The sequence below is a fragment of the Trichosurus vulpecula genome, chromosome 7 (assembly GCF_011100635.1).
Source record: "Trichosurus vulpecula isolate mTriVul1 chromosome 7, mTriVul1.pri, whole genome shotgun sequence".
NCBI lineage: Eukaryota > Metazoa > Chordata > Mammalia > Diprotodontia > Phalangeridae > Trichosurus > Trichosurus vulpecula.
In genome coordinates, this window is record NC_050579.1 from 78,134,761 (window position 1) to 78,158,602 (window position 23,842).

Below are 23,842 nucleotides of genomic sequence, written 5' to 3' on the forward strand. Positions count from 1 at the left end.
TAAATTTACATATAATTTATTTTAAAGAAAAGTGATAAAGACTTCCAGAAAAAATTTCCCACAAAAACAAGGACTGTTTCAGTTTCAATCAGGTTACAGTTAAGAAACTGATGTGTGAATGAAAGGAGAAATGTATAACCTGAAAAGATGGTAGAATTTACCATCATTTCCTCACACTTTGGCTTTCAAAAATGTGTCAGTAATTAAAACTCAGACTTCCTTGGTAAATATCAAGACACAGTCAAAACCATTTTTCTTTGCCTTTCTATTCCCAGGACTTAACACACTGACTTGAACATAGGTACTTGATAAATTGCTTAATTAAATCTAACTTTTAATGAAACGTAAATTGTTTTTTTTCCTTGGGTTGAGACATTTTCACGTTTTATTAAAAAAAAAATTAAATTTGATCCCCAAAAGTTTTGACGTAACTGCTCACAGAAACCAATCCATGCAATTCTGGTTTTACTAAAAGACTCCTGTGTTTTTTTATTTCATTTTACCAGTGGAAGTACAAACTCAGAGAATAGCTTCTTAAGCCCTGCAGCTTCAAATTCCTTTAGCAGCTCATCCAACGATGAATACTCTTTGACTTCAAATGCCAGGAACCTACATTACACAAGAGAAATTCATGAATATGCCTAGATTTGTCAGAATGTAATTATCGATTCAGTTGCTTTTCTATCTGCAATAATACTAAATTATACCTTTTGTGTTCCATCTGTACTTTTGTTTCCAAGAGTATACTAATCATTTTCTCTTTGCATTTCTTTCCGCTTGAGTCCACATCAACTTTGGAGGTTTTCTGAAGAATCAGGTATTCCTAAATGATAAATCAGGACATTAAATACACATCTTACTATCTTAAAGATTTAGTTTTAAAACCCATAAACATACAGGGTTTATTTTATATATTAAAAACATCCATTTCCTTGCCCATATTTTTACATACTTAACTCTGAGTTTGCATACAGATGACAGAAGAGTCAAGTATTTTCATTCCAGATTCATGGTCTCAATGAATAGGTTTAGAATACATTTAAAAAATGGTCTCAAACTGTGATTTTATTGGTGAAGGAACTCTTACCAAGCAAATCCCCTCTTCCAATACAGATGGCAATTGCTCAGTAACTTAGAGTTGAAGAGCTGCTCCAATGCAGGTCTTCTGACTCTAAGGCCAGCTCCCTATCTACTACATCACACTAACTCTCTTCCAAAGGGTATAATTTGACCCTTCAAATTAATATAGGATCTTTTAAAAATCTGAAAACGAATAAATTTTTGCAAAATTCCAGTATAGAGACAGGTTAAAAAGTGAACCCTGAAAAGAGAAATCTGACAATGTTGTGTCCATCCACTGATAGGTGTTGCAAATCACATAGATGCTTGTTAACCAACTTATCCAAATTAATTTATCTATTATAATTTCTCTTAGTCTTTCTTTTGAGAGGCAGTGTGATTGTGAAGACTCACCTTGAATATAAGAAAATGTGGGTTCAAGTACAACCTAAGAAATATTCACTATGTGACTCTGGGTGAGTCATTTAACCTCTATGGGTCTCAGGCAGTTGTCTGAGACTACATCTGCAGATGGTTTGCAATCTGTGTAAATGGAGGAATACTCCCAGACCAGGATTCTAGCACTGAACAAATCACAAGTCCCTGATATCTAAGGGTAGTATATAAATAAGCAAATGGATCTGGATCTCTAACTGAATATTTGCCCATAAAGATCCAATTAGCTTAAATTCAATGCAAATTACCTTGAAACACATGGAATCCTTCACAGCCCACGCCCCAAAAAGGGATACAAATAAAATCTGATAATTTGTTGTAACTACGTAATTCAATACTAATCCGGATAAATACCAAGATAATGTTTTATAAAAAGATTATACTATGAAGCAGCAATACCAGAGTTCTTAAGTCTTTATGATTACAGGTTATATGAGATGAAACAAATTTAAAGCAATTTAAAAATTTTTGTTACTTTGACTTACCTAGAAGAACAAAACTTATTAATATATGCTAGCTGTTAAATATTTTAATAACAGCAATTTTTCTCCTCTGGTCCCCAAGACAAATAAGGTACAAAAATTTCAAGAGATATACAACATGTAAAAAGGGACTGATTTTGAAAGCAGCTGCTAAGACAAGTCAGCTAGAAAGAAAAAAAGGAAGGTAGGAGGTAATGAACTGACAGCAATAATAGTTCTACATCTCTGAAACTAAATCTCAGTCATAAGACACAGACCACTCTTTTCAGGCAGTATAGATGCCAAAAAAAAATGTCACATTGATTTTTTTTTAATTGCCAAGTGGTGAGAAAAAAATTATCGCTCATCCCAAACATAATATACTATGCCTTCCCGTGCCTATGAGGAGCTGTAGATAAACATACATATGCACCTTTGTAATATGTAAATTAATATCTTATTATTTCAAAAGATGTTTTTTTCATTGATTTGAGTACTACTTCTGTTAAAAGCTCTTTCACATGTCATTGTAGCCATAAAATTAATTATCTAAGCTAATGTTTTGACAGTGAACCTCTCTAAATTTAGGCCGATCCTTGAATGAAAATCAAATACTGAGACAAAACTTAAAATCTCTCTAATACTGTAAGACATAGGAACAGGGTATGCATATATAGCTTCATCTCATACCTTTTATCAGCCACTAAATTCAAATTGCATAATTTAATAAAAACAAAAACTCTTCAAGGATTCATAGGTATGTTGTGTGTAGCCAGTAGACAAAGACATTCTTTCAAAGAAAATAAAGGCTTATAACAACAGTAATAGACTACAGATATATCCCTAATCATTTGTCCATCCTCACTGCTATGAAACACTCTTATCCATCCATTTTTAGGTAACAAAATAACCAAACTTTCATTCAGTATTCAATTTTGGCACCTTGATACTGTTTCTGTCTCCTTGTAGAAGAATGAGTATTATTTTGCCCCAAAACATCAGTCTTCCGGTAAGTCTTAAATTTGAAATCCACTTCTCCACAGTTTTGACATACTTAGTCTTTGCTCTCATGTGATCTAAATGCAAAAGGGCCATCCATGTTCCATCATCCATAGATGTACTTGCTGACAAAGTGCAGTCTTCAGGACTAACAGCTGTTTCTGGTTGCCCAATGATGTCCTTGAGGTTTTGTTGAACCCAGAGAACCAGCTCATGTACCATCGGCTCAGACAAAAGTTTTTTTGCTTGTTCAAGTAGCTTCTCTTTTATAACCATACACTGTGCCCTGGTAAGGTGCTGAGAGTTAACTGAGATCCCTGGCAGACAAAACGGGTAAGTAGTTGGTAAATAAAATGATAACTTTAATGGTATATTTTCATCCAAAAATCCTTGTCCACTTGTGTTAATTCTGAATGAAGCTCCATCTGTCTCTGGAAGAGATCCAAAATAATAATCAACTGTGCATAATTCAGTTTAAATAGAACATTAATAACTTAACAGTATAGTTAATCAATAAACATTTATTAAGCACATATTATGTGCCAGGCACTGTGTGCTAAGCACTAGGGACAGACCTTACCCTCAGGAAATTTACAATCGAATGGGAGAGACAACATGAAAAGAAATATATACACAACAAACTATACACAAGATAAATAGGAAATAATTAACAGAGAGAAAGCACTGGAATCAAGGAAGGTTAGGAAAAGCTTATTTCAAAATGCTTTACCATAATTCAGTGTGAAAACTTTCAAGTCATGAGATGTCACTGACAACTAACAAAGGTTTTATTTACAAATTATTTCCTTCAAGCACTTAAGAGTCACTTATATTCAATCTACCTAGTCTTGACAAAAAATTAGAAGATACTAATTCTCACAAACTTTTCTTCTTGAACTTGGGTGGAAATGCTGACTACTGATAACAAAAATTAGAAGTCTTCAAGGAAATTGCACAATATATATACAAGTCAAGACAATAAGGTGACATCAAATCAAAAAACAAATAGACTGATGAATACTGAAATAGAAAAAAAATGATCAAAGTCTTTAAAGGAAGCACGGTAAGTATGTATGTCAATGTTCCCAATACACCTTTTTTCTTTAAACATATCTAAGTCAATATAAGAGTAAGGTAATACCATGAAGTAAAGATGAGCAGACAGCAACCAAACCCACTCTAGCTCTTCAAGAACAAGGAAAAAAGGAGACACCAAGTATTAAAGAATTCTGTTCTCTTTCAGATCCGCTCTGCTTCACCCTTTTGATGTGTTCTACTTCATTTCACCTCACTTTTCAAAAAAGTTGATAAAATGTCAGACTGATTCATTCTACAAGGGGCAGAAGCAAACAGATCAGAAAGGCAGAATACAACAGAACTGGGTGCACAAATGAATTTCTTTGAAGTTCAAGTTACTGCCTATCTCAACCTCTTTCTCTGCATGCACGTGTTTTATTCTCTTTTTTCACATGATAGGAAGTCAAATGCTTTCTCATTCTCATACCTGAAAGTCATTGTTCACCAGCTTCAGTACCTCTCTAAGAAAGACCACTGCAATGCCAATTTAATATAGTTATAATTCCATTTTAAAATATGTGACATTAAAAGTTCCTTACATTCATAAATGAATTCATAAAATCACATTTCCTTACATTCATAAATGAAAATCTGTGATGAATACTGCCTCCTTCAACTATTACTATTAAGAATTCTATGGTGCTCTACTCACTGTGCCACCTAGCTCCCCCGAGGATTATCATTTTAACATGAAAAATGAAGTTCAACTCCTACCTCTGACACATACTGGCTGTATGACTCAGGGGAGGTCACTCAACCTCTCAAGGCCCTAGGCATCTAGGTTGGTAAAACAGATAAAGCTCTTTATCTGGAGTCAAGAGATCTGAGTTTAAATCCAGTGTCGGACACTTAGAGCTGAGTGAATGGGTAGGTCACCTAACCTGCTTGTCTCAGTCTCCTTGTCTATAAAATGAGGATAACGGTACCTACTTCCTAGTGATTACTGTGAAGATAAAACGAGACAATACATTTAAAGAGCTCTGCAAACCTTAATGGGCTCTATAAATTCCATAAAGGGCTATTGTTGTTATCATCTTCACTTCCTCATCTACTCTCCTCTCTGCCCGGCCCAGAAATTAAACTCTTAAAGCAAATTTTTTTAAAAAAGAAAAAAAAACAGTTCAACAAAAATCGCCAATATGTCAGCTAAGTCACTTCTTCAAAGGGGAAAAGAAGGTGCATTTTCACCTCTCTTTTGGGGGTCCCAAACTTCATCATTGTTTAAGTGTTCCTTCCATCTCCGTTGTGGCAGTCATTCTTGATAGTTTTCCTGACTCTGCTCACTTCACTTTCAGTTTATGTTTTCTCATGCTTTTCCGGATACAGCATATTCATCCTTGCTTAGAGTGCAATAACAATATTCCGTGATATCCATGTACCATAAATGTTTAGCATTTACCAATGATCATCTATCTACATTGTTTTTATTTGGTTTTTACCACAGAAAAAATGTTGCCATAAATATGACACATTTGATATATTGCTACATAGGACACATTTTTATCAGTGTCCTTCGTGGAGTTTATACTTAGCAACAGGATCTCTGAGCACAAACATTTCATTCACTTTCTTAGGATGATTCTAAACTATATTTTAGAATGTCTGGACCATATCACAACTCCACCAATTGTACATTAGCGGGTCTTTCCTTGACCCTTCCAAAAGTGACTATCCCCATCTTTTGTTATATTTTCTTTTTCACTAGATGTGAGATGAAATCTTACAGCTGTTTTCACTTACATCTTTATTTATTAATTTAAAGCTACATATGGTTCTTAATAGTTGGAAAAGTCCGTTTTCATCACAGAATTTGACTTCCAATCATATGAATGAGGATAAACCAAGTACGTGCAGCAAAAGATAAAAGAAAATCTTAATGTTAGGAGGCAATAAATTTTAGCACTGAGAAATCTATAAAATAAAATAACATTTTTGAAATAGTAAAAGTGTAAAGTAGGGTACTTTTAAAATAAGAATTATAACAAACTAGAATTCTTATCATAAAAGAGCTCACACATAGTTAGAGGGCCAGGATTGGCATGGTGTAGAGAAAAGAGCATTGGATTTGGATTTAGAGGACTTAAATTTGAATCTTCCCACTTCTAGTCATCTGTGTGGACTCAAGCAAGTCATCTAACCTCTCTTGGCTTCAGTGTCCTCATTTGTTAATATCATTAAGTGAGATGATATCCTCTCCAAAACTTCTTCTGGGTCTAAATCTATAATCGTTTGATAGACTGATTGTATGTGATTTTCCTGTGTTCAAAACAACTGAAGAAAACTCTAGAAATTCAGGGTTGTTAGGATCTTCAAGCAGTGACCAAAAAAAGAGGTCTCTAATAGATTCAAAGAATGAATACCCAAGGTAGCTGCCTACCTATACCTCTTTGATATGGTCAATTATTCTCTGGAAAGCAGCACAGCAGCCAAATTTTGGAGTGCATCTTGAAACAAGAGGGAAATAACTACCTAAAACTTTTACTATTTTCATTTTACTGCAGTCATTTTCTAGTTTTAAAATTAAAATTCCTAATTTTTGTTTGAAAATAAAAGCAAAATGTTTAGAGTTTTTATTCAGAAAGATAATAGATGATATAACAAATTACAAAAGATGGAAGCAAGATCAGGGAACAGTCCTGTAAAAATAGTAATTGCCAGGAATAATAAAGCTCAGAATGAGTTGAGGTTAGGGAGAGATGCTTAGGACAGCAAAAAAGGATTATGTTGTGTTCTTTTTTCCCCCTTCCCTACTGCCAACCCCTTGCCCCATGAGGAGAAAGAACAAAGAAAAGATAGGATCTTTCCTTAGGGCATATTGGAGAATGACCACTGACAACAAAGAGAAGGGAGAATTGTCTACTCTAATTTTTTTTTCTCTTCTGACATAATCTTTTAACTAGAAATGACAGAACAAAAATGACTAAGAGGAAGTTGGTACCTAAGATAAGTAAAGACATAGTAAAAGGTGCACCTAAGCTGCCCTTGAATTCAAGTCACCTTGCCCAGATTTACTATATCCCTGAGTCCTGGAAGACCTGGCAGATATAATTGCTGAATTCACTGTCAATAACATTTGAAAGATGAAGAGAAACAGAAGTACCACAAAATTGGAGAAAGACTTTTCCCAATTTTCAAAAAGGAATAATATCTGAAAATTATCAGCCAGTAGAGAACTTTATTTTGATTCTTAGGTAAATTCTAGAATGGTTCATTAAGGATAGCTGGCAAACACCTAGAAAGAAAAGCAATGATTATAAAGGTCCAGCATGGCTTTGTCAAGAACCTGTCACACTAGGTGATCCTCACTGCCTTTTTTAACAAGATTTTTAGTAGAGGAGAGGAATGAAGCAGGTATACATTTCCTCAATTTTAGCAAAAATTTCAATAAAGTATCTCATATTATTTTTGTGAAGAAGATAGAGAGCTATGGACCACAATACAGTCAAATGGATTCAGAACAAGTTGGATGACCAGACACAAAAAGTAAATGATTCAATGTCAATGTGGTGGGACATCCATGGGAGTACCCCAGGGATTTGTGCTTGGCCTTTTGATGTTTGACATCTTTATCGATGTTACAGATAAAGGCATAGATGTCACGATGGTCAATTTTGCAGATAACACAAAGCTAAGAGAGAAAGATAATCCAATAGATGAGTCTGGGTCCAAGAGAATCATGATAGGCTAGAGCAGGAGTTCTTAACCTGAGATCCAGTTCAGGTTCTTAACATGAATTATTTTTAAAAATATGTTGATTACTCTATTCAATATAATTAGTTTCCTTTGAAATCCTATTTTTTTTAAAAGCTATGCATTTTAAAACGTTATACTGTGAGAAAAGGCCTATAGGCTTCACCAGATTGCCAACATATCCAAGACACATAAAAGAAAGATGAAATTCAGTAAGGATAAATGAAAAGCGTTACTCTTGGGTACAAAAAAAATCAACTTCATAAATATAAGATGTAAGAGATGTGGTTGTTCTGAAAAAGATCTAGAGTTTTTAATGGACTGCAAGATCAAAATGAATCACTGTGTGATGTGGCAGCCAAAAAAGCTAATGAAATCTTGGGTTGCATTAAAAAAGGCGTAACTTCCAGACCACGGCAGCATTCTCACTATGGAAGTTCATACCATTCTTGCAATCCCTTCCTAAGTAGCTGGTTCATCCTAGAACCTCCATTGTGGAGAAAGTGCTCAGGCCATGTCTTCCTTCCTTTCCAGGGCCCATTTCTGACTCTCAAAATTTTCTCCACCATGCCCTCATTCAGGTACCTTCTCTCCCCACCTTCTCCTACTGCACTCACCCACTTACTGCTTTTCAGGTTCCTTTTACAAGCTGTCTTCCCAGAATATAAGTTCCAAGAGGGCAGGGACTATTTTTGTTCTTATATATGTATTCCCAGTGCCTAGAACATAGTTAAGTGCTTAATAAATGCCTGACTTGAAATGACAGTCCTATCAGCGCCCTAATCAGACCTCATCTGGAGTACTGTGCTCAGTTCTGGCTGTGAAGAAGTAGACAGAGCACTGGATTTACAGAGAAAAGGGAAGATCAAAGTTCAACTGCAGCCTCATAGACATTGGCTGTATGACCGTGACCAAGTCATTTAAACTCTCTATGCCTCAGTTTCATCAACTATAAAACAGAGCTAATAACGGCACTTATCTCCCAGGTTACTGTGAGGACAAACATTAAAGTGCACTGCAAACCTAAAAGGAATTGTTTATAAATCCATAAGCAAAGTGTTCTGCAAATCTTAAAGTGCTATACAAAATCTGTTACTATTGTTATTTTGTAATCATTATTACTACTGCTTTCCTTCCACTCATCCCATAATTATAGTGGGAACTTCTATATTTAGGTCGCATATCCATCTGACGTTTAGTGAAGATTAAGATATGCTACACACTACATATGGATAGGTTGGCCCAGAATCGAATAAGAAGAGGAGAGGGCCGGACTGCCTTCAAGAAAATGAAAAGCTCTTTTAATGACCCCCCCCAAACTTCCCATAAAAGCAAAGGTCAATCTTTCTAATATTAACATTCTGCCAAAGTTGCTGTATGGCAGCAAAACAAGAAATATAACAGCTGTTAGCTAGCCTCTAGCCACTAGGGGGCTAGGTGGCACAGTACATAGTATTTGTTATTAGGAAGATCTGAGTTCAAATTCTGCCTTTGACACAAGCTGTGTAACCCTGGGCAAGTTATTTAACCTCTATCTGCCTCAGTTTCTTCAACTGTAAAATGGGTATAATTATAACATCTTCCCCCCCAGGGTTGTAGTGAGGATCAAATGAGATAATATTTGTGAAGTACTTAGTACAGTGTCTGGCACTTAATATACGTGTGTTCCCCTTCCCTTCTTTTCTTCCCTCATAAGAACTAAAAATGAATCCCAGATGAGGAAAATGGAAGGCACATAGTGACATTGAGCAGCCCCATAACCATATGAGGCTTTTTATTCTTCAACAAATAATAAGAGAACAAGATATCATCAAGGAATTAGGAAGATGAAGGAAAAAGAAGATGGATTAGTCATGTCAAGGGATGGCAGATGGATGGACAGATAGCGAGATAGTGTTCTACTCTCATGATTTCAAGATAAAGTGAATATGGCCTTCAGCACATTAGGTAGACCATCTGTGATGAATTTATAACAGAACATTATAACAATCACACAAGATGGACAGGCAAGGATGAGTTGCAATCTACATCACTGGAAGGTATTTCCAAGTCAGTGAGATCCCAGAGTCATTTGGAGAATATGGTATAAGCTGCTGGCCTAAACTTAATTTCTGCCAAACTGCTTTCCAGTTTTCTCGGTAATTGCTGTTAAACAAGGAGCCTTTCTCCCAGTAATTTTTATTCTCAGATTTATCAAACATTGAAACCATCCTGTTCAACTGCTTCCAAATCTTGCTTATCTAATCTGTTATACTGATCTACTTTCTATTTTAAAATAGAACTAAGTAGTTTTGATGATTACTACTTTATAATCCAACTGAGATCTGATGATGCAATGCCTTCTTCATTTCTTTTGTTTTTTATTTCCCTTTTCTACACTTCTTGTTCCTCCAAATGAATTCTGTTATTATTTTGTCTAATTATATGAGTAACCCTTGGTACATTAATTGGTAGAGCACTAAATCTGTACAGTGCTCTAATTTAGATAGTCTCCATTTTTAAACCATCAAAACCCAACCAAGCATAATGAATCTCTCGCCAATTATTTGTCTTCTTTCATTTCCTGAGTAGTTAAAATCTAGCTATTTTATGCTTTTTCTATTAATTTTGAATGGAACTCTTCCTATCAATTCCTATTAGTTTTCTTAGTACTATAAAGAAATGCTGATGATTTTTATGGATCTATTTTATATCCTAATTCTGTTAAAAACTAGTAATAATCTTAAGGTAGCCTTTGCTGACTCTATAGGGTTTTCTAAGTGAACTATCACGTTATCTGCAAATCAGCATAATTCTGTTACTTCTTTGATAATGTTTACAAACTTCAATTTTTTTCCTCATCTTACTGCTATAGCCAGCATTTCTAGAATGGTATCAAATAATATTAGGGTGAACCAAAGTTTCCAATTGTAAACATAATTGTGTTTTTAAAAAATATTTTTGTCCATCTTCTCCTTGGCAAAGCTTCTACTCCCTGCCCACTAATTCCAACTTCATTTTATGTTGAGATTTAAAGGAAGAGCCTTGGGCTAGGAATCTAATCTGGGCTATGCCTTATTTCAGCTACACGGCCTGAGCTAGTTAGTCATTCAACTCTTGTGCCACAATTTCATTATCTGTCAAACAGAAATAACTGTTCTTTCTAACCCCAAACAGTTGTTATGAGAAAAAGAATCAGATTATGTGAAATTTATGTAAAAAGTGCTATATGATGCAATTTGTTACTAAGATCATTTTGCACATAATAAAAAAGCTTACTATTGTAACTCAGTATATCCATCTATATCTAAGAACCAGGAATTAATGAAAAGTATTTTAAACCTTCATGTACCTCCAAGGTTCAAGTGCCCATTTGGCTGTCCACAACCAAGTATCTTAGGACTTCTCCTCTCCCTATACTTTTGGCCTCTTGATTCCAGAGACTTCAGACTCTGTTCTTAGCCCTCAAACACCAAACTGAGTGGACTAAGTTGGGGCTGAAGAGTCAAATCTGAGGCTTGAAATACAGGCTCTGAGTCAGCAACTAAGACTCTGATAAGGTACAGGCTATAATTACTGGGGCTCAGGATTACAAATAAAATCCCAGAGACTTTTAAAATGGATGAATAGGATGCCTAAAAAAGTCATTAAGTATCATAAAAACCCTAGTGAAAGAAGTTCACTTTTTAATCTTACTGTCATTCTTATCTAATTCCATGTCTCTTTCTCACCCAGGAACTTTTACTTATATAAAGGTGTTATTTCTCTTCTCATTTTGTAAATGTACCTATTTGGCACAAATTTTTTTTTTTAAAGAATCACAATTGGAGCAGCTAGGTGGCACAGTGAGTACAGCACCAGCCCTGGAGTCAAGAGGACCTGAATTCAAATCCAGTCTCAGACACTTGACACACTTACTAGATGTGTGACCTTCGGCAAGTTATTTAACCCTAATTGCCCTGCCTTCCCCCCTGCAAAAATAAATGAAGAAATAAAAATAAAGAATCACAATTTCTAAAGTACATTTTAAAGTCTGATACTCCTACAGTAAGAAAAGTAATTACCATGGATCCAAAGAAGTTTCTGAATATATACATTTTCTTAATCTGATTTCAGGTTGCAATACCAGTTTGCTAGCTGAGCACCAGTCTAGTAAAGTAAGCACCAGCAGGTTAACTATCAATTAATAAACTGTTTGGCCATAGCAATTCATGAAAAAAAGAAAAATATAAAATAGCCCTCAGTTCTATGAAGCTACCTTCCACATCTATGGAAAGGTAACAAAGAAGAGACAGAAAGTTCCAAGAATGACAGTTTTTAGACCATTTGTAAACAATAAATTAACTGGTGGCACTATGTCATAGAATAAAGAGTACTCTCTGGCTGGCAGTTCAGATTGCTCAAAGTTTTTATTAGACAACTTGCCAGTTGGGAGAAAGTCTAAAAAACTGGCATGTTCTGGATATTTTTAATATCAAGTAAAAAGCAAAGAGAAGCTTCACATATAGCAGAAGTCAGTATGAGAATGTCTACAAGTACCAAAACTGGGATATAGTGAAGTTGCTAGCAGCAAAGGGAAAAGGTGTGCAAAGGACAGCAACATAAGATTCCCATGTGTCAAGCTAGCTTCTATAGTGCCCCTTATGGGGCACAAAAACATGGGACCATTACAGGAAAGAGGAGCAACTTGGGATTAAAAAGATAAGAGGGAGAAATTACTCTAACTTAATTTTAAGCCTAATGGAGATAAATTTAAAAAAAAGAAAGTACTTATGTTAAGTTGGTTTCTGCAACTAGATATATTACTTAAGATACTAAATCATATCACTATTGACACTCTTTTTACAAACAAGTGAAACCAGAAGACATGAGGAAATTGTAACTGGAAGGATGGCTCATAGATTCTTCTTGAAGAGTCAAATAAAGGAATTGTAGAGTTGGTTTAATCAGTGACTCAGCAGTAAAGGGAAAGACCACTGTTCATCTTTCCCTCTAATCTTTCTGATGCATATAAACAAAAAAAACCCCATCATTAAGATAATAACAAGAGCTGATATTTTATAGGTTAAGATTTAAAAAGTGATTTATATAAATTATCTCCCTTTAAACTTCACAATCACCCTCTGAAGTAGGAGCTATTATTGTTCATATTTTACAAATGAGGAAACTCAGTTCAGAGAAATTAAATGACTTGCTTACACAAGGGTCACCTATACAGTCTGAAGTGGGGCTTGAACTCCACTCCTTATGACTCCAAGTCAAGCTATCATACATCAACATTTGTTGTCAAAAATCAAAAGGTAAAGAAATCCAACTTAAAAACCTCAAGCAGAACCTCTAAAACAAAATTTGAATTATAGGATCATCTAGTGCAGGGCCATCTAGTGCAATCCTCTCATTTTACAAATGAAGAAAATGAAGTATAGAAGATTAAGTGACTTGCCCAATATCACACAATTAATAAGTGTCGAAGGAAGAATTTGAAGCCAGATCCTTTGACTCCAGAATCAGAACCAGTACCACATGACCTCCTAGTCAAGAAATACACTGACACTCATTCTCCCTACTATATTCTGCATTCGATTAATTATTTTGCATTCAATCAATCAAAAACATTTATTAACTACTATATGCCAGGCCCTGACCTAGGCACTAGAGACAGTTACAAAAAATGAACAACCGTTTCCCTAAAGGAATTTAAATTCTATCAACTGCATTATAGGAATATCATTTTCTCCCAAATACTTGAGTTCATGAGCTATTTTAAATTGTGACAGGTTAGCCCAACTGATAGTTTAAAAAAAATATGCTTCCTATAAAATGAGTTTTTGAGTAAGGCACATCACTTAGAGCCAAAAGAATCTATCAATATAATATATCCTACATATTGATGCAAAAGGCAATGTTTCTGATTGGGCAAAAAACACAGACTGCCTTTATGGTAATTTCAAAATATTCTTAGAAAGCAATTTTCATTAAAATTCATGTAAGCTATCACTCAAATAAGTGGAAGGAAGATTTTAACAAAAATAAACTGGGAAGGAAAGAAACATCTTTACACATATGGAAGCACTGATCTTTATTCTCTCTCCCTATTTCATCTTATGCAAATGTCTCCCAGATCTACAATCTCTGACCCAAGTCTCTCTCTTGAACCCCTGTCATTTTATCACCAATTGCCAACTGGTCAACTCCAAATAGGCATCTCAAACTCAACACAGAGTTTCCTTAAAAAAAAAACAAAAACGAACAAAAAATCTTTTCCTTCCTAAACTTTCTTTTTGTACTGAAGGTAACCCTATCCTTCCAGTCACTCAACCTCAAAAGTGAAGTCTCTACTTTGCATTCTTCCTCACACCTCACAAAATCAATTGCAGAGTCTTATCAATTCCACCTCCCCACTGAATCTCATACCCATACCCTTTTCTCCATTCACACGATGACTATGTGAACAAGGGTTTGGAAAGGAGAAAGACTAGGTCTCCCAATTAGGAAGCTATTACAATCATAGGTTCACAAAGTGGGTGATACCACCCCCTGGGGGGCACTGGACCGGAGGGACGGTAGTAGCCTTGGAGGCAACCAGGAAGCACTGAATTTAAAATAAGGGGGCAATGGAAGCATAAGGAAAGAAGAGGAGAATATTTTTGAAAAACTTCGTGCATGTTTCATCTGCGGTGTTACAGAGTTAAAGTCACAGTGATTACATCATTTTACAAATAAACACACAAAATAGCAAACTATAACCCAATAGTGGTCAAGTTCGTTGACAGGTCTTAAAAATCAAGTGTTGGTAAATGAGCCTGTCACACACTGTCAGGAAGTCCAGCATGCATCAGCAGAAATATGTGCATGTAATGACTTGTTTACGATATACTATATGGTTACATGATGCAATATTGCATCATCAGAATTTCAATGCTGGAAAAAACCCCAAAAATTTATAATAAATTATTAAATTTAAGATGTCATTTAAAAATATGTATTTTATGATTTTTTGAAATAATGCAAATTTCAAAAAAAAACGTTAAAGGGTTAAAGAAAGTAGATTCCAGGGGGAAGATGAGTAATTTTTTTTTAAGAGGGGACAGTAAGCCAAGTAAGTTTGGGAACCTCTGGTCTAGGTGAAAGGTGACAAGGGCCTGTATTATAGTGGTGGCTTTTCATTCTACGTAAACTGGCCTAGCTGTTCCCTGAAAACATCATTCCATCTCCCACTTATGCTTCTGCATAACCTGTGCCCCATACCTAGTATAGATACTCTTCTTCACCTCTGCCTCTCAGAATCTCTAGTTTCTTTTTTTTTTATTTGTTATTTATTTTTAGTTCACAACAACACTCAGGTCCACAAGTTTTTTAGTTCCGAATTTTCTCCCTCTCCCTCCTCTTTTCCCCTCTCCCTGCCAAGATGGCATGTAATCTGATATAGGTGCTATACATACCTTCACATTAAACTTATTTACACAATAGTCACGTTGTAAAGAAGAATTGTAACCAATGGAATGAACCATGAGAAAGAAGAAACACAACCAAAAAAGAAGAAAAAAGAGAACAAATAGTTTGCCTCAATCTGCATTCAGACTCCGTAATTCTTTCTCTGGATGCGAATCGCTTTTTCCATCATGAGACTTTTGCAGTTGTCTTAGAACCTTGCATTGCTGAGAGGAGCCAAGTATATCAAAGTTAGTCATCAGACATACTGTCTGTAATTGTGTATAATGTGCTGCTGGTTCTGCTCCTCACTCAGCATCAGATCACCTAAGTTTTTCTAGGTTATTATGAAGTCCGTTTGCTCCTCATTTCTTATAGGCACTATAGTATTCCATTACATTCATATACCACAACTTGTTTAGCCATTCCCCAGTTGATGGGCATCCCCTTGATTTCCAATTCTTTACCACCACAAAAAGAGCTGCTCTAAATATTTTTGTATATACAGGTCTATTTCCCACTTGTGTGATCTTTGAGATACAGCCCTAGAAATGATATTGCTGGGTCAAAAGGGTAGGCACGGTTTTATAGCCCTTTTGGCATAGTTCCAAATTGCTCTCCAGAATGGCTGGATCAGTTCACAACTCTACCAACAATGTAACAGTGTTCCTATTTTCCCACATCTTCTCCAGCATTTATTATTTTTCTGTTTTGTTATGTTAGCCAATCTGACAGGAGAGATGTGGTACCTAAGAGTTGTTTTGATTTGCATTTCTCTACTCAATAGCAATTTAGAGCATTTTTTCATATGACTATAGATATCTTTAATTTCTTCCTCTGAAAACTGCCTGTTCATATTCTTTGACCATTTATCAATTGAGGAATAACTTATATTCCTATAAATTTGACTCAGTTCGTTGTATATTTTAGAGATGATGCCTTTATCAGAGAGTTGTAAAAATTCTTTCCCAATTTTCTGCTTCCCTCCTAATCTTTGTTGCATTGGCTTTGTTCACACAAAAACTTTTCAATTTAAAGTTCAACTCAAGTACATCCATTCTGTATGGATGCCCATTCTGAAGCCTACAAGTTGCTAAGGCCGTCCCTCCCACCCCCCAAAAATTACTGTTTCCACATATTTATTGCTTCCTTCCAATAGAATGTAAGTTCCTTAAGGGCAGCGCTTCTATTTTTGTCTTTCAATCTCTGAAAGCACAATGCTTGGTATGTAATAAATACTTGTTGAGTGAATGAATTTAAAACTATAAATTACAGAGAATGTACAAATCAGAATTGGTAGAGGAAGTTCCTGACTTATAGCAATGAAATTACAGGTTAGGTTCTTTTTTATAAGCTAGGAGCCATTAAAAAAAAAAGAAAATATAAATTTTACCCTATGTTGGAAGGTAGAATAAATTCCAAAGAAAGAGCAAAGTTCTGTAATTTCCTCTTTAATAGCAGGAAAGTATAAGTAATAAATAAATCTAACCTATTTAAAAACACCTATATTGTAAAAAGAAAAAAATTAAACCTTAGTTCACACTAGATAACTGAACCAATAAGGAATGATTAGATTCAAACTCAGGATTCTGTATCATTGCATTCTATAATTGATATTTATACAGTACTTGAAGGCTTACAGTGCCTTATAGTAAGATTCACATATATTATTTCATGTAAGCCTCTAAATAGCCTACGGTAGGCACCTTAGGTACTGTATTATAATTCCTACTTCACGGATGAGGAAAATGAGTGTCCAAGAGGTTGTGTGACTTTGCTTATGGTCACACAACTAATAACCTACTGGGTTTCCCCTATCCAGCAATTTTTTTTTCACTATTCCACACTATTCTTTGCAATATAGAATCTATTTTGTGGCATGTTGATTATCACACACACAAAAAACTAGGCCCTTCTTCAGCATGGCAAAATAGCTCCTATTTGGGCACCTAAACTACAATCAATCTCTCTCTCTCTCTCTCTCTCTCTCTCTCTCTCTCTCTCTCTCTCATATTCACTTTATCCCATTGCAAGAGGAAGAGACGTATACTGCAGAGTCCAGCCAGTATAGGGAACATCAAAGAGGGAGATTATAGCTCTAAGCTTCTGCTCCCTACTCCACCTTTAAATGAAATCTGAGCACTAACAATAACTCCCACTTCCCAAAGAACTTTTCTGGAACAAAAAGTGCTATGATGTTATAAGAAGTTCTTTTATAATTCAATTACTTATTGATGCCAGAATACTGAATTAAATTAATTAGAAGGCATGGCTTTAAAGTCATGCTCAATTTAACAGCTGATAAAAAGTCCACAGTGTCCTCATTATTAAGGCACCATTCTCTTGGTTTCCACATTTATATCGCAAGTCAAAGATGTCTTTGTTTCTCTCTGACCCAGGCAACATTTTTCAATTTCTCAGGCTTGTACTTAGAACCTAAGAAACCACACTCTTCCCACTCAGGACAAATGAGAGATCATTATTCTGGAAACCTGCACCCGCTTTCCCATACACACATAACTGAGAGGCATAAAAAGGTGAATATGAAAATATCATCATATCTTTAAGTAGTATACAAAAGGTATCAGTTTAAAAATGCAGACAGTAAAAAATAAACAATAAGCATTTGGGAAGAAAATAGAATGCAGTGAATAAGGAAATCAAGTTAAATCAAAAGAGAAAGTTTAAGCGAGGGATGAAAGAACATTGTATTAAAACTATAAGCTCCTTGAGGGCCTGACCATCATAGCTCTTTGTAACACCTCCTCCAACACACACACACACACACACACCCCTATTATGATAGAGCCATAATTGCACATTATACATACTACGTGAAGGGGGAAATGGTCTTTTTAAGTGGAAAAAAGATCCCTTTTCTTCCTTTTGTATAAGCAAGACAACATAATTTTTAACCTAAAAAGCCATGGAAAAATGGTTCTATAAAAGGTGCCTCTTCCTTGTTGGAAAATCACCTTTCCCTAGTGATGCATTTCAGTATTTCCATTAATCACTCAGATGTACAAGGAACCAACCCCCCTAGAATAGCTTCCCTCCCAAAAAATATAAAAAATTCAATTTTCTGACTTTCCAGCTATTAAGGGAAAGGAGCTTCTATAACTATCTTAACCCAATCCTAATACTGCTCTCTGCAATCATGTGGATAACTATCCCAGTATGCACATTTTACAAATGACTAACCTAGATAATTGTTATCTGTGCTAACCATTTCACCTAACATTAGTGCTTTTCCTAAGTATTACAAAGCATTTCACTGCTAATTTGTCTCTTTAATTTTCATTTTATCACCATTTCCAGGCAGCAAGGTGGTATAGTTTAATAGAGTGTTGGGCCTATATAGTCAGGAAGACCTGAGTTCAAACTGGCCTTCAGATACTAACTGTGTGACCCTGGGCAAGTCACTTATCATCTGTTTGCCTCAGTTTCCTCATCTGTAAGATGGGGGTAATAATAGTACCTACCTCCCATAGCTGCTGTGAGGTCCAAATGAAATAATATTCGTAAGCCCTTAGCAAAGTGCCTAGAACACAGCAGGTGCTATATACATGGCTATTCTCTTCCCTTTTCCCCAATGTAAAAGTTACCACAACAAGGAAGGCAAAATAATCCAGAAACAACTCCAACAAAGAGATATAACTCACAAGGGCAACACTGGTTTAGTACAGAAACTCATTTGAAATATATTATGGAGCATAATAAATGATTACAAGCAGTATCTCCATACAAACTGAGTAACAACTGGAGGGGAAGATGAGCATACCAAAAAGCTAGGCATGAAAGCCAACTAAACCAGATAACCCCAAGTGTAGATAGACAGATAGATAGACAGACAGATAGATAAGACAGATAGGTAGATGAAACTGGAAGAAAACAAATAAAAGTGAAATGGAAGTGTCTCTATATGAATTTACGCTAATCATCGCTGACCATGGAAGTACCACTAACTCTCAACATTTCGGAAGCCAATGAGGAAGTGAAAAAGACGCAAGATGAAGTCAGCACCAATGAAGAGACGGTATTTAGTTCAGAGGGGTGTCAAGGGGTGTGGGGGAGATGCGTATGTGCATGTGTCTGTGGTACCCACACTACATGCTTGCTCTAAGTAAAATACCAATCAAAATGAGAATACCATAAAGCTGTTGAGATAGAAGGTTGATTTCCTTATAGTTTGGGGTGAGCAGGGAGGTTGTTTCTGTACATTTGGGTTACCAGAGGATTATTTAAATGACTAAGAAATGATTTTGGCCAAACTTTCTACAGACTTTTCATATCCACTGATTTTCACTGTTTTAAGAAGCAATGCTACTTATAATATTCTGCTATTTTCTCCCTATTTTACAAGTGAATTTATATTCTAAAGCAGTGTTGCCCTAGGCTGCAATCTCTCTCCCCTGAAAAAGACCAAGTATCTGCCGACTTAGCTTTCCTCATACTTGTCTTATCAGTCTATCTCATCCTCCTTTACTGACACACCTATAATCCATATCACAGCCCCTAATTATGAAGTCTCTGTCCTGGGCTCTCTTCTCTTCTCTCCCTATATGCTCACCAAGTCCCATGGGTTTAACCACTGCCATACATATGACATACATATGCATATAAATACATATATACACACATATGTATTTCTAATACAGGGAAATCTAGTGAAACCTATGGGCACTTTCTCAAAATGCTTTTAAAAACATTTTTTAAAAATAGAATTACAAAAGAAACCAATTACATTGAAAGTTATCAAAATATTTTTAAAAGAATTCATAGACCTCAGGTTAGGAACCCTTGCTCTAGCCTATTACGATCCTTTTGGACCCTGACTTGGATTCTCTCTCCTTCTTAGCTTTGTGTCATCTGCAAAGTTGATGAGCATGCCTTTATCTAAGTCACTGATTAAAAAAAAAACAAAACACAAAGCCCAGCACAATTCTCTAGGGTAGTTCAGCAGAGACCTCCCACAATTAATACTGAATGATTTACTCTTTGAGTTGGGTCATTTAAACAATCTGAATCTATCCGACTGTATTATGGTGTAGTCCATATCTCTCCATCTTCTCCACAAAAATAGTATGACAATACTTGTATCTCCTTACTTGTCTTGGGTATTCCACGTTGGTCATTTTTGTCATTTCAATTGAGTAGCTATTTCTACTGACGGTTGTCCTCCCATATGTCCTAAGTCAAGGTCCTATTTCTTCTTCATCTTTTTATCCCGATACAAATTTTTTAAAAATCATTTTGTTGTCCTTAGCTTCTATCACTACCCTCTGTTCATTTTGAGCTTTAGGATTCCTGACATAAATTTACCATTCCTGACCATGCCACTCTCATAGCTTCACCTTCCATTACCTGGCCTGCCTTCCACCTTCTGTTCACCTTTTTTAAAAATCTCAGTTGGTTGGTCCCTGTGCATGTACATAGATAGGTCTCCTCAGACATATCCCATTTCTTCTTCTCATTACAACTGTTTCCCCTTGTGTCTTCAGAATTTCATCTTTGAGGATCTCCAATCACTCCTGGGGTGACTTCCCATGAAATATTTTACTCCAGAGGATCCTACTTACTTATCTTTCCTCTTAACTCTTTGAAAATTTGCTTTCTCAAAATATAGGACTAAACTATTAAACTGAACTGTAAAAATATGCCTAGATTTTCTCTCCTCCATAACGAACTGTACAAAGGAGTGATCTCCTTTCCTCAGGTTCCCATTATTTCCACCTTAGCAATTAGTTCCTCCTTGCTAGTGAGAATCAAATCTAGAACAGAATTTCCCCTTGTTGGTTCTTTTCTATCTTTTGAAAATGAAAGTTTCTCTAAGGCCAGGCAATTAGATGTTCTTTTGACTGAAAGAGCTCTAACATGTTTAAAAAAATTAAGTTCTCTATCTCTAATGTATCATGCCTCTCTGATTGTGATGTTTCCCAAACTCATCTATCTTTCTTCTTTCTGTCCTGGTGGTCTGTAATATACTCCAGTGGCAATTTCTGCTTTTTCACTGACTTTCACCAAATACTCCCCATTATGCTTAATTTCTGTAGTCCCTGGATTTCCTCAAATAAATACACCTACTAATTGTCCACTAATTCCCATACTATCCCCCTTTCATCTATCTTGCTTCTTTTGAATAAGGTATATCCACTCAGAGAATAGTCCAGTCTTGAGTTTCATTTCCTAATACCACCACCACTTCTTCCCTCCCCACTCCAATCCCTCTGTGATACCTCACCTTCTAATTGCCACTAGGATCAAATAGAAATGTCTTTATTTAGCTTTCAAAGCCCTTACAACCTGGATCCAACTTACTTTCCCAACCTCCTTATCAATTACTTCCCTTCTGAAACTCTAATAATCCAAACCAGCTTTCCCTACTGTCACCCATTCCTGGAATGCACTTCCACCTCACCTTTAAGAATACCTCTTTTCCTCCAAAATACTCCTCCCACTCCCCAAGCATCTCCCTCCCCATTAATTCATTATATGTTTTAGATATGTATACGCCTCTCTCTCAATAAAATGTAAGCACTTGTTGTTGCAAAGATTGTTTCATTTTGGTTTTTCCTTTCACAGTACTTCAGATTTAGTGGGAACTTAAGAAATGTTTGTTGAATGATGCATTCTGAGCCATTATTTCTCCTTACTGGAGCCACTACTTATATTTTTTTTAATAAGTTATACTTTTGCAAGAAATAGTGATAATAAAAGTCAGTATCTTTATCATTTTCCATTTCCCAATTTTCGGCTCATTTCATATGAACAGGTCAGATTGAAGCTACTGCACCCATGCATGGTGTCTTCTCATCTGCAGCTTTTCTTCTAATTTTATGCCAATTGTAACCCTTACTCTAACTAGTCAATGATATGATTATACACAGACAGCTGTTTCTTTTCAGAATTTCACATCAGTAACTAGTCATTTCCTGTTTAGATATAGTCGATTTCATTTTTTTATGATGTTATTCAGTGCGCACCATGTCTAATGTCTTTCCAATGAGTTTCTGGAAGAAAATATTCATAATACATAAGCATGAAGTTTCTGAGAAGCTTACATATCTGTGGCATCTTTGGGCCATATTTCAACGTTTTTCAACATTCTTCCCTGTGCCCATCTTCCCACTGAAATCACCAAGAACCAAAGTATATCTTGACTTGGGTTTGGAGGATCTTTTCCTTTTCTTTTACTTTTTTTTTTTTTGAGGATTTACAATCTGCCTATCTCTTAATCCTCCCCAGTAGATATCTTCGAGGTAATCTAACGCTTATGCTCAAATGAATATTTGTGAATAAGCAACCAGCATACAAAGGACAAACTAGAAAAGGCGCTGGAAATAAAAGGCAAACAAGTGAACAAGATATATAGTAATAGGGTGGCAGAATGGTGAACCGCTATTTTGATGGCACAAATTTTACCTCGTTTTCCAGAAGAGTACATAAAAAAATCCCATACAAATATAGCAATCCCAAACACATACAAATAGACAAATCCCTATCTCAACACACCCTTTAGCTCCTGTTCCAAATATTAACTGCTGGAATTTGTACTTCTTTAAGACTTACAAAGCCCTTTGCATGTGTCTCATTTCACTTTCCTGATAACCCTGTGAGGTTTGTGAGGGGAGCGGCGCAAACCTGTAACTTTGGACTCCCGCGGTACCAACGCTTCCACTGAAGGAAGCTTTTCTGTAAACTATAAATTCTAGCTTTAGAACTGCCTGTAGCACCGGGAGGCTGAAGTGACTTGTCCTGGATCACACGTCAGCTACTGTGTGTCCATTTACCGAGTTCTTCGGGACTCCAAAGACAGCCCTTTCTAAGCTGGGCTCTACAGATGTTATTATCCCCGTTTTTCAGACGAGGAAATTGAGGGTCAGGAGGGTTGGGCGCTTTGCTCACCCGATTCACACCCGGGGGTCAAGGACCCCTTTGGCAAGTCTACGGCCATAAAGGTCGTCTTTTAAATGCACAAAAAAGCAAATGTAATCATGCCAAAGACTAGTGAAAGTAAGGATGTATTCTTTCCCCGCCCAGGTTGAAGGACTCCACCGGACAAGCCTCAGCAGCATGGGGGCTCTAAGTCCCAGGCGCTTTCTACTACAGCGCCACGTGGGTCACGTGAGAGGACTTTCCCAGAGCCGCATTAACTCTGTAACCTCGCCCATCCCTGAGGCTCACGCTGGGGCTCGGACATCTGCTCGAGCCTCAGCTTCCTCCGCGGGAAAATGGGGTTTCTAGGGTCCCTCGCGGGCGGGGAAACACCAGCGAGCTGGGGGGGTGTCGGTCACCTGAGCAGCTCACCACCTCCCACTCGTCCGGCCCACAGAAAATAGCCGCCAGAGCCGAGAGCTCCTCCTGCACCAGCTCTCCCATGACGCCGGACGCCGGCCGGATGCACCGCCCGCCGGATGCACCGCCTCTTCCGCCCTCTGGCCCGGCACGCGCCCGCCCGCACTGCGCCTGCGCGGCCGCCAGAGGGCGCGCCAGCCCCTCCCTCTGCTCCGGGATCGTGCGGCTCACGTGCCCCAGTGCCCCTCGGGAGCTGGGAGAGGAAGGGGGCGTTCCTGGCGCTTCTTGGTTCTTCAGAGCGTGGGACGCCCCCGCCTCCCAGAGCACCTGCTTCTGTGTGGTGCGTGGCTAGGTGGCGCCACCGAGCGCTAGACCAGGAGTCAGAACTCCGCCTC

At 36.8% G+C, this 23,842-nt stretch overlaps 1 protein-coding gene across 2 annotated transcripts; it reads right to left on the reverse strand.

Annotated features, from left to right (window-relative positions):
• RWDD3 (RWD domain containing 3) lies at positions 1-23,580 on the reverse strand. 2 transcript variants are annotated; one of them, XM_036769345.1, is made up of 4 exons: positions 23,447-23,580; positions 2,919-3,406; positions 708-823; positions 1-609 (listed from the first exon to the last, which is right to left on the reverse strand). In XM_036769345.1, the coding sequence occupies exons 1-4, from the start codon at positions 23,529-23,531 to the stop codon at positions 495-497; spliced, it is 804 nt and encodes a 267-aa protein (XP_036625240.1). In that variant the 5' UTR covers positions 23,532-23,580; the 3' UTR covers positions 1-494. The 2 variants fall into 2 exon arrangements, with proteins under 2 accessions (XP_036625240.1, XP_036625242.1); XM_036769347.1 differs by having other exon boundaries at positions 2,919-3,400; positions 23,447-23,546.
• Between the last annotated feature and the right edge of the window lie 262 nt (positions 23,581-23,842).

Excerpts from the sequence above, each read along its gene's own strand:
- RWDD3 (XM_036769345.1), bottom strand. The coding sequence starts at position 23,531 with ATGGGAGAGCTGGTGCAGGAGGAGCTCTCGGCTCTGGCGGCTATTTTC. Across the intron at positions 3,407-23,446 it reads GGAGGTGGTGAGCTGCTCAG|AGACAGATGGAGCTTCATTC; the intron begins GTGACCGACACC and ends GATCTCTTCCAG. Across the intron at positions 824-2,918 it reads GAGACAGAAACAGTATCAAG|GAATACCTGATTCTTCAGAA; the intron begins GTGCCAAAATTG and ends TTTATCATTTAG.